Genomic DNA, 10,915 nt, shown 5'->3' with positions numbered 1-10,915 from the left:
GCGCGGGGGCCCGGGGGGCCGGCGCCACCCTGCAGCAGGCGCAGCACGCGGCGCGCGCTGAAGAACTCTGCGAAGACGTCGGGGTGGTGGCGGCCGGCCACGTGCAGCAGCTGGCAGCCCACGCGGCGCGGTAGCTCCTCCGCGCCGCCCACATAGAGGCGCGCGCCCAGCGCCAGCAGCGCCAGGCACTGCTCACGCTCCAGAGGCTGCCGCGCCGCCTCCAGCACGCGCCGAACCAGCCCCTGCTTCACGCTGACCGGGTATGACGACGTCACCACCGCCTCCAAGATCTTGTCCATGGCGCCCGCGCTGCGGAAGACAGGGAGCAAGGTCACAGCCCGACAACCGCGGGGCTCAAGAGTTCCCGGTGCAGTCCCCAAGTGCTGAGACTTAGGGCAAGCAATTCAAACTTTCTGGGCCTCAGGTTTCTCATCTGTGAAATGGGGCAAGGAGGTCATTTCACTGCAAGCTATCCTGATGAAGTAAAGCACAACACTTGGCACATAATAAACGCCAGGGGCCTGTGTGATGGCTCACACCTGTAATCCCAGCACTGTGGGAGGCCCAGGCAGCAGAATCCCTTGAGCCCAAGAGTTCAAGACCAGCCTAAGCAACAGCAAGGCCCGTCTCTACAAAAAATACAAACTACCCAGAAGAGGTGACGCACACCTGTAATCCCAGCTACTCTGGAGGCTGAAGTGGGAGGCTCACTTTGGCCTAGGAGTTCAAGGCTGCAGCGAGTGGCAATCATCCCACTGCACTCCAGCCTAAGCAACAGAGGCCCTGTCTCAAAATAAATTAACCCCAGGGACTTGAAGATATGGTTGCTAAGCACCTTTAATCGCAAAAGTCTACGTGAGCCCCTCCCCATCCTTACCCCTTTGCCCCTCTCTCCCCAGGCCTCCCTGGTGACCCTGTCCACTCTCAGGGCAGGTAGAAGCGGGATCTAGAAGCTGCTGTCCAGAGTCTCAGCCAAGTCATGCCCACCAGGGAGATGAGATGGGGCGGACACAAAAAATCACACCTCTGTGGAGAAAGGGCAAGAGGCCCTAAGGGAGAACCGACAGAGGTCCCAGAATCCCTGGCACTCCTCCTTTCTGCCTCAACTCCCTGCTCCCTCCCCAGTGCCCTACCCCTCGGCTAGACTCTACTTCAGGTGTGTGCTGTGCCTTCTGCCTGACACGTCCTTATCTCCTGAGCCCCCCACAACCACCATGCTGTCACACAACCAAGCGTCTTTTCCTTCAAAGCCTAGCTAAAGCACCTGTCCTCAGTGAGAACAGCCCTGGTCCTCCAGGCGGGAATCCATCCCCCACCCTTGATTCCTGCAATCACCTGTGGCCTCTTCCATTACAGCTGGCATCAGTTAGTACTGGCGTGGTGTGGGTCCCAGTCCCCTCCACCAAAGGGGAGCATCTCGTCTCCACGCTCCAGCCCTGCACACCTAGGGCTCTGCCTGCCTCAGCCCACACCAGCCTGTCACCCTTGGCTCACTGTGTGCCCTCTGCCCCTGGGCCTTTGTGTATGCTCTTCCCTCCCCCTGCAGACCTCAGCTGAAAGTCACTTCGTCAAGGAAGCCTTGCCTGATCTCCCTGCCTGGGTCAATCTCTCTTATTAAAAATTAGAACATCTTGTCCTTCTCCTTGGTAGTACTTGTCATGATTTCTTGATTGGAGTCAGCCTCCCCTCCAATGCTGTATAAGGTTCCTGAGGGCAGCTTCAGGTTTTGTTCACATGGTATCCCCAGCACCTAGCACAGTGCACAGCACACATGCATTTGATGATGAGCAAAAAATACAGGGTGCAGTGTGAGTTATCTCTACCTTACTCCTCTGAGCCATAACAGCCTTCCTTCTGCCCTTCTCCATCTGGCCTGTTTCCTGAAGCCTTTGTCCCACACCAATCCACTTGGAGCCCTCTCATGCAGGTTCATGTGAGCACAGCTTGCTCTCTTAACATCTAATGCTTAATGCTTCTCCTGGAGGGCAGAACCATTTCTTTACTTCGATGTATAACCCCAATCTAGGCAGGACCTGATATTAGACTCAGCATATAGTAGGTGTTTAAACTTATGGGCTCAGTAAAAACTACTCTTATGCCTGAGAACTGGAGCTAGAGTGTGGACAAGCCTTAAATTTCCTGGATAATAAACTGGAAAGTTTTATTCAGAATCACAGATATTCGGGAACCCCAACTATGTACTAGGCCCAGTGAGCTCCCTGCTCTGTTCTAGTTCTCAGCTGTGACCTAACCTCCATTGCTGTATGTGTTACGATGCAAAGGGCCCATTTGTTTAAATATCTGTCTCTCTCACCAGGCTGTGAGCTCCACCAGGAAAGGACCAGGGCTTATTAGTCTGTGGCTAGCATCTCTCATGCCAAGAGTGTGTGCCTCTCAAGAGTTCACTGTTGGTTAGAGGTTGTAGCCATGGCAGGGATCAGTGGTTCCCAAATCCTGGCCTGGATGCCTCAGAAGCACCTGGGCACCTGCTACAAGTTCAGATGCAGCTGGGCGCGGTGGCTCACGCCTGTAGTCCCAGCACTTTGGGAGGCCAAGGCAGGCAGATCACTTGAGCCTGGGAGTTCAACACCAGCCAGGGGTGGTGGCGAGCCCAGGAGGTCAAAGCTGAAGTAAGGCAAGATCGTGCCACTGCACTCCAGCCTAAGTGACAGAGTGAGACCCTGTCTCAAAAAAAAAGAAAAAGAAAAAGTTCAGGGTCCATCCTAAGCTTCCTGAATGAGGAAATGAGGGAAATGATGTGTTCAATTCTGTTGTTTTGTTTTGACTCTTTGAATGCGGCTCATCTGGGATACATTCTGGTTCCCATAAAGGTTACTTAGGCTCTCTGAGCTGGGCACAAGGAAGTTCTCAGAAAATGTCAACTCCTGCTGCTTTAGAAGCGAAGTCCTTGCCTTGAAGGAGCTTCCAGTCTGATGGGGGAGGCAGAAATGTTTGTAAGGGTGCCCGTGCAAGGCATCATCCCAAAAGGCCTATCAAGTGTCTTTAAAAACTGGTCTCCCAGCTGGGCACAAGGGCTCACGCCTGTAATCTTAGCACTCTGGGAGGCCGAGGTGGGCGGATGGCTTGAGCTCAGGAGGTTGAGACCAGCCTGGGCAACGTGGCAAAACCCCGTCTCTACCCAAAAAAAAAAAAAAAGAATTACATCAATTAGCCAGGCATAGTGTCTCACACCTGCAGTCCCAGCTAGTTGGGGCTGAGATAGGAGGATCACTTGAGCTTGGGAGGCAAAGGTTGCAGTGAGCTGAGATCACGCCACTGCACTCCAGCCTGGATGACAAAGTGAGTTCCTGTTTCAAAAAAAAAAAGAAAGAAAATTTTTTTAACTCTCCCGTCAGCCCTGGTCCCCTTTCTAGACAGTGCCTATGATAAGGCAGTTGCTGTGGTCAACCTCCCTCACACACACAGTCCATCCTCCCAGACCCCTGGGATGGCTAGTAGATTTCATATGCTTTTAACCCAGGGTGCCAAGAAATCCTGGCACTCAAGCAGCCAAGAAGAAACCCTAATCCATGAGGCACTGGCATCATGTGTGAAGCAAGAGGGCACGGGGCAAGCAGAAATGGAGTTCTGGGGATAGGGAAGACGCTGGTAGTAGAAAGAGTACCATAAAGAGTGGAAAGAGTATCAGACTAGGAATGAGGAGTCCTACATTCTAGCCCTGACTCACTGTGTGACCCTCAGTAATCATATCCATGAGTCTCTTTTCTGTAAAATGGGGACAAATGATATTAGACTGAACCACATGAAACTGAATGATCAAATGTTGGCAATTTCATGTTGTTCTACCTAATACCACATAAGGCTGGCAGCTGACAGTTCAAATAGAGCTGCTCCATGACAGCTCTGGTCTCCAAGGCCAGCCAGCAGCCTCTGCTCAATCTGTGGCCTGGCCACAGCAAGCAAGCCCTGCCCACCTGCCCCAACTCCCACGCAGGCAGTCTGAGGACAGCTGTCACCATGGTCACCAGCAAACCCACTCAATATCTTGGATGCACTCACACAAAAGGGTTTTGGAGGCTTGCACCTCACCTGGCCCCATTAGGCCAGGGAAGGCAGGACAAGGCCAGCTATCCCACTGGCAGGAATGGGGAAAGTGAGGCTCAGAGAGGTAGAGGAACATGGCCTTGGCAAGGCAGGATTAGAATCTGCACTCTGCCTCCCTCAGGAGGGCTGGATTAGCCTGCTAAGCCCCGGGTGGGGAGATGGCCTGTCCATGCTGGCTCTGACTCAAGAGACAGCTGCCCCGCACCAACCACAGCAGCAAACAGCAGCCGTATCCTCCCCCAGGAGAGCCTGCATTAAAAGCATAAGACACAGGTTTTCTGCTTCAAAGTCATCAGGTGACCTTGGGCGAGTCCCTGCCCGACTTCTTAGCCTTCTCATCTGGAAAATGGGGACTATTCCAAGCCTGCCATTCACAGGGTTGAGACAAAGTATAAAAAAGATGAGGGCTGGGCAGTCATGAGTCTATTTTTGGGCCACCTGGCACTGACGGGAGACACAGACACTGTCAGGGAAAGGAGACAAGGAGACACGCACTGCTGATCCCGCTGATTTCTCCAAGGCACTTCCTCCATTAGCCCTCGCTGCCGCCTCGGTGTTCCCAGCCCCATGCAGGATCAGTCCCCTTGACTTCTCGCCTGGACTAGTGCAGTGGCCTCCTAACCCATCTCCCAATTCCCTCCCTCAATCCAACCTCCAACAGAGGCATGTGTCCTGGAGAACAGAGTCCAGGCTTCGAGTCTAGCCCAGCTACCATGGAGGTAGGTGTTCTTTCACCTCTGTGATCCTCAGAATGCCCAAATAGAAGGTGACTACCTGCCCACCCCTTAGCCTTTCCCAGCCAGCGCTGCTGCTCCTCCCAAGCCCTTGCCTCATACCCCTCGCCCTACCGGCATGACAGCCTGAGGGGGGTCCCAGCAACACCAGCACACTCCGCAGCACACAGTAAGCACTCAGGAAAATCCCAATCCCTCCATCAAAAGGCCCAGATCCCTTCACCTGTTCCTCTCAGATGACCCTCAGCGTCTCTGCTGATTGTTGACTGATCTCTGCTCCTGCATAGTGAAGCCTGACTTATCTCCATCACCCCAAAGCACCCAGTGTGTGTGTGTGTGTGTGTGTGTGTGTGTGTGTGTGTGTGTACACAACTCCAATGCCAATGCTCAGCCCCACTGCCACGCCCTGGGCCCCCGCTCAGGCTTCATCATCCCTCCTCGGTCTCTCCAACCCACCCTGCAGCATCGTCAGATGGAGTTTATTACACGGTAAGCACCATTCCGCCCACGCCCCTGCTCAGAACTCTCAACACTCTCCAGCCCCTTGGACCCAGAATAAGGTCCAAACTCCTGAGCTGGACATGCAAGCCCTTTCTGTGACACTCAGCTGATGTGGGGCAGGGATGGAGATGAACTCAAGCGACATTGTTCAGTGGAGACTCTGCAGACATTGGGGCAGGGGGCTTTTTCCTGACTGCTACTTTGCACAATGTCCTCTCTACTGAAAAAGGGCCTCTCCCTCTTCTCTCCTGAAAAATTCTGACTCACCCTTCAATGCCCAGGTCACATGCCCTCTCCTCTGGGAAGCCTTTTTTTTTCCCTCCACAATTCAAGTGTCTAAAGTTCTGGCCTCCAAGGCCCTCTTAACTATCCTCATCCCTCTGCAGTGTAACTGGAGTCCACGTCTCTGTCTCCCACCACGCTGGGACCTCCCTTGGCAGAGGTCCAATCCCTGTCTCTGAGCCCAGTGCCCAGTACAGAACCAAGGACTGAGGTGTCAGTGAAGGTGCATCAAGCAACTCATGTGAGACATGTGACAGCAAGATGAGAGAAAACCAAGGATGTGACCAGAAAAGTACCTTCCAGAAACTGGCCTAAACTTTGGTCCAGTCACCGCCCCCTCCTTTGCCCAGGCCTGGTCTTGCATATCAAAAACCCTGAAAATCTTAAACATCAGCCAAGAAAGCCCCTACAGAGGTCACTGGACTGGACTGAGGCTTTAGCCATTCTAGAAATCATTCAAACCACCAAAGCAAAAGCAAAAGCACAAAATAAAAAACCAAAACCAAAAAAAAAAAAAAAATCTGTTTCTGGTTAGCCTTCAGGTCAAAAGCTCACGGTATCTCCTAGGACCTGAAAAGAAGGCTTCATGGTGTTACTCAACCTCTCCCTGCTCCAGGTCAGAGCAGCCCCTCCCAGCCCCTGCTCAGCACCTAACAGATGAGGAGCTCATTTCCTCCCCTCTCTGACCCTCACAGCCAGCCTCCCTCCTTTGACTCCCCTGGGAGCCAGAGCTGCCTGGGGTTCCAGGCTGCCCCTCCCGACACTAGGTGGTGCCCTCCATCTCTGGTCCCTCAGGTGTCTGAATGGCAGCATCTCTCTAGGTATTTTTTAACTGAACTTCTACCCAAGGCAACCCTGGGAAGAAGTGCTTCACCCTACTCTGGGAGGCCCATGTCTGGGCCACCAAACTGTCTCCTGGAAAAAAAAAAAAAAGAAAAAAGGGTTTCACTGGTAAAAAGCAACTGCTCTTCCTTAAAGGATAAGGAGGAGAGACAAGGGAAGAAAGCAGGAACAGCTATTCCTCCTCAGGAACCCACCACACACACCTATACCTGCGGGGCCACCCCTCACAAACCTGTGAGGGCCGTACTCCACCCCAAGCTTTCTGGAAAGAAGTGCACCAAGCTGACACATCAGGGTCTCCGGTTTGCAAGGGCCAGGGTCATAAGCGGGGCTGGGGGAGCGTATCCCAGGGCCCAGCATACTGAGAATAGGAAAAACCCATTCCAAACAATGGTGGCCTCGGGCCCCCCAGTTTGTGCCCCAGCTCGGCCACCTGCCTCCCTCCAGTGCACCCGCGCCCAGCTCACGCTTGAGCTGGAGGGCCCCACGAAAAGCCAGAGAGCGAATGGACTGGGTCCTGGGTGCGAATGTCTTCTTACCTGAAAGGGGAGGGAGCAGGATCACTTCGACATACAATAGGAGAAGGAGGGGGTTAATGCCCAGAGAGGAGTAACTGCTCGCCCAAGGTCACACAGTGAGGCCCAGGATGCACCCACATCTCCCGAATCCCAGCCCTGGGCTCGCAAGTCCAGGGTTCTCGAAACGCCTGGGTGCAGACACCGCCCCCCAAAGCCAGACACACGCCCCCGACCCCCTTACCTCCCGGACCCTGGTGGGCCCTGCCGCAGAGCCGGCTGCTGGGCGGGGCGCTCAGGCCGGGCAGGACAGGGCTGGGCCCGGCTAGGTCAGGGCTGGTCCTCTGCTCCCCCCAGGGTGGGGACGCCCTCAGCCAGGTCCCAGACGGAAGAGATGCTGCTTCCACTGCAAAATCCAGTCTTCCCACCCCGCCTGGCACAAGCCTCTATGCAGCCAGGGAGCCCGACTGTGCGGCGCAGCCCCGGGGCTGCGGGACGAAGCGTGGGGAGGGGCGAGGTGCTGTAAATTGGGCGGAGCCGGAGCGAGGGCCACCCCGCGAGCTGCCACTCTGACCGCGTCCCCTTTAAGGCCAGCCAGCCGGACACCGGCGGGGACCAGGCGGGGCGCAGAGCAACTCGCAGCAATGCCTCTTGGGAGATGGAGTTCGCTCTCGACGCAATGAGCTGCGAGGAACCCAGAGAGAACTACCAGTCCCGGAAGGCAGCGCGCGGACTCCGGACCGCCACGCCCCTGGGCTGGGCTCCGACCCTCCGCCCTCCTCGCAAAGCTGCGCTGGCCGCCGCTCGCGGAGGGGAGGCTGCAGAGCGAGGGCAGGAGGTGGGTGCGGTGCGGCCGGGGTCGCAGGGCTTGGGGACTACCGACGAGGGTACGTGGGCCCACTGGGCACCTGTCTTACCGTGAGACTAATTTATCCCAGCCTCGCCATTCCCATCTGTGAAATGGGGATGGCAGCGCCTGTGGCTGCGGGGGAGGGGGCGCGTTTCGGCGCGAGGTGAGCCGAAGGGGGCAGAGCTCTTGGAGGGGTGGGGCTGGTGGGAGGACCTAGGGCGGATGGTGATAGTCGGAAAAGCCCGGATAATGAGGGTCCGGACTGTGGGAGGAGTCTTTGGTGGGTGGGGCAAGGAGGGGCGGGGTATCTGGGTCGGGGTGGGGCACTTGTCAGGTCGGAGTCGGGGCTCTAGGACTGGGGAGTGGGTGCGGAAAAAGCCAATGAGGCCAGCCTGGGTGGGACTGGAGAAGGAAGGGCGGAGACACAGATGACAGGGAACTCGCCCCGGTCTGGCGAGCGCTGGGCCGGCAGCGCTGTGGCGGCGTGGGCAAAAGCCTGTGATGCATACAACACCTCCCTTTACTGACTGGAAATAAAGAGTCCATCCCCAAGCTCAGTGCGGCACACCCGTGATCTCCTTGACCTCTTACGCCCTGGAAAGTAGAGACGTCACCATAGCGGTTGACGGGTGAGGAATGTGAGGCTCAGAAAAGCGAAGGGACTTGCCTAAAACCAGTCAGGACTCCTTACTTCAAATACGTTGCTTTTTTCCCTGCACTCGGGGAGGAAGGGGTTTAGCTTGGCATGGCAGGCAGGAAAGAAAGAAAAGTTTTGATGCCCTGACCTTCGCAAATTTTCTGGCAGGACCAGTCCCCCCAACCCTTCCGAATGGCAGCCTGTGAGGCAGCCCTCCTATGGTACTGTGAGGATGAAATGAGATGGATTTGAAAGCACAGTGTTTATAACTTACTGTTTGGTGGAGACGGTAGGAAGAGAGCAGTTTTTTTTGTTTTTGTTTTTGTTTGAGACGGAGTCTCGCTCTGTCGCCCAGGCTGGGGTGCAGTGGCCAGATCTCAGCTCACTGCAAGCTCCGCCTTCCCGGGTTCACGCCATTCTCCTGCCTCAGCCTCCCGAGTAGCTGGGACTACAGGCGCCCGCCACCTCGGCCGGCTAGTTTTTTGTGTTTTTTAGTAGAGACGGGGTTTCACCGGGTTAGCCAGGGTGGTCGAAGAGAGCAGTTTGAAATGGGGTGCTGGTGCCTGAGGAAAAGCACAAGTTGAAGCGTGAGAGTGAGCTGAGAAGGTGAAGGAAAGTTCTGGAAGAGGTTAGGGGATGGTAGTGGTGGTTGGAGGTCTATGCCAGGTGAAAGAATACCTTGCCATGCCAGATTCTGTGGTGTCCTTCTTCCAGCCCACCTCTCTCTGCTCCTGCCTTTTGCGCAACTCATTCTGGGGTCCCTGTGTCTAGAAGCACCTTTTCTCTCCCTACCTATGGGTTGTGATGGTAATAGAGCAGCCTACGGGCTTCTTCGAGATATGGACTGGGCAAGACAGAATTATAGATGCAGCTGTCTGATGTGGGGTGATCAGGAAGGGGAGGTGAAGAAAGGGTAGTCGTCCTGGGGGCTTCAAGGCAAAGAGTCCTTTCCCCAGTGGGGTAAGGTGGGGAAGTCTCCGACTTACTGGAAGACACAGTAGTCACTCTGAGCATTGTCTTTCTTGAAATTTACCAAGCCACGTGCTATCCATTCCCTTACGTAGTAGAAACTCTCCTTGCATTTACTCCCAAGTAATCACCTCGGCCTTGTCACATGCCTTTAGATTTCAGATTGAAAATTCAAGAGAGCATTTCAAAATTAGAAAGTTTTAAAAATCCAGGTGGGGAAAATGGATCTGACTAAACAGGAGAGAAATTTCTTCCTCTTTCCCTATTCTACATGCTTCTGTGGATATAGAAAGGGGCACCCCCAGCCCCAGCAGGGGACCCAGGCATCCATTTACTTAAGTAAAGTTGGCGGTGGTAAGGGGTTAGAATAAAATTCTCCAGAGATGCAGAGAAGAAATAAATTCCAGCTGAGAGACCTGGCCGATGCATGGGATTTGTCTTCAAGATCCAGGCAGAGGGGATGGCAGATGCCAAATTGCAGAAGTTGAAGAGGGCCTGGTTTGGTTGGTCTGTAAAGTAGGTATGTAATAGTATCTACTTCATCTGTGAGATTGAAAGAGATTAACATGTATAAAGTACCTAGCACGGTAATAACTGCTCAATAAATGTTAGCCATTATTATTACTGTTGTAGTGTTTGTTATTGTTAGGATCATCATCTGCCCAGGAACGTGCCTAGGGCTGCACAGCTAGTAAGGGGCAGGGGATGATTCAAATACAAACCCAGGTAATGCCGAATACTATGCATGGTCTGCGCCTACCCCACACAGCCTCTCCAGTTCTTTTTTTTCTTTTTCTTTTTTTTCTTTTGAGATAGGGTCTTGCTCTATTGCCCAAGCTGGAGTGCACTGGCGTGATCTCGGCTCACTGCAGCCTGACCTGCCAGGCTCAAGCAATCTAACTTTTTTTTTCTCTATAGAAACGAGGTCTCATTATGGTGTCCAGGGTGGTCTCTCAAACTCCTGAACTGAAACGATCCTCCCACCTGGGCTTTCCAAGTGCTGGGATTACAGGCATGAGCCACTGCGCCTGGCCTCTCTCCAGTTCTTTCTGCCCATCCTTGACATTTCTGAGGCCCAGGAGTGGACTTTGTCAGCATTCACAGTGAGTCATGACAGGAGTTTCTTTCCTGCCGGGGTACAGAGATTCTGGGTTCATGACGAAGCAGGAAAAACAAGGCCTGAACAGCCGTCTTCTCCCAGGCAGAATCACAGCACAGAAGATAGGCAGGCCTGGCCGGGCACAGTGGCTCACGCCTGTAATCCCAGCACTTTGGGAGGCCGAGGTGGGTGGATCGCTTGAGGTCAGGAGCTTGAGACTAGCCTGGCCAACATGGTGAAACCCTGTCTCTACTAAAATACAAAATTAGCCAGGCGTGTGGCACGCTTCTGTAATCCCAGCTATTCAGGAGGCTGAGGCAGAAGAATCGCTTGAACCTGGGAGGTGGAGGTCACAGTGAGCCGAGATCATGCCACTGAACTCCAGCCTGGGTGACAGAGTGAAACTCTGTCTCAAAAAAA

At 54.3% G+C, this 10,915-nt stretch overlaps 2 protein-coding genes across 9 annotated transcripts in view; one reads left to right on the top strand and one right to left on the bottom strand.

Annotated features, from left to right (window-relative positions):
• USP35 (ubiquitin specific peptidase 35) overlaps positions 1-7,572 on the bottom strand; it is a 25,538-nt gene extending 17,966 nt beyond the window's left edge. Inside the window, exons 1-2 of the mRNA XM_017893535.1 lie at positions 7,185-7,572; positions 3-309 (exon numbers count right to left, since the gene is read on the bottom strand). Coding sequence (XP_017749024.1) covers positions 3-299 — 297 coding nt within the window. The 5' untranslated portion in view covers positions 300-309; positions 7,185-7,572. The remainder of the gene's footprint in view (positions 1-2; positions 310-7,184) is intronic.
• Positions 7,573-7,707: 135 nt separating this feature from the next.
• Positions 7,708-10,915, top strand: part of KCTD21 (potassium channel tetramerization domain containing 21) — a 17,145-nt gene continuing 13,937 nt past the window's right edge. For 3 of the 8 annotated variants that reach the window (XM_017893558.1, XM_017893555.1, XM_017893551.1), the window contains exon 1: positions 7,734-7,778. The gene's annotated coding sequence lies outside the window, so the exon portion shown is untranslated. Of the gene's footprint in view, positions 7,828-7,862; positions 7,954-10,284; positions 10,500-10,915 lie in introns of those variants that run through there. The other 5 variants (XM_017893557.1, XM_017893559.1, XM_017893552.1 and 2 more) reach the window with 5 other exon arrangements.

The sequence above is a fragment of the Rhinopithecus bieti genome, unplaced genomic scaffold (genome assembly GCF_001698545.2).
Source record: "Rhinopithecus bieti isolate Rb0 unplaced genomic scaffold, ASM169854v2 scaffold_23868, whole genome shotgun sequence".
In the NCBI taxonomy this organism is placed as follows: Eukaryota; Metazoa; Chordata; class Mammalia; order Primates; family Cercopithecidae; genus Rhinopithecus; species Rhinopithecus bieti.
Note: the sequence above shows the minus strand (reverse complement) of the source record. Positions and strands in the feature narration are given on the sequence as shown.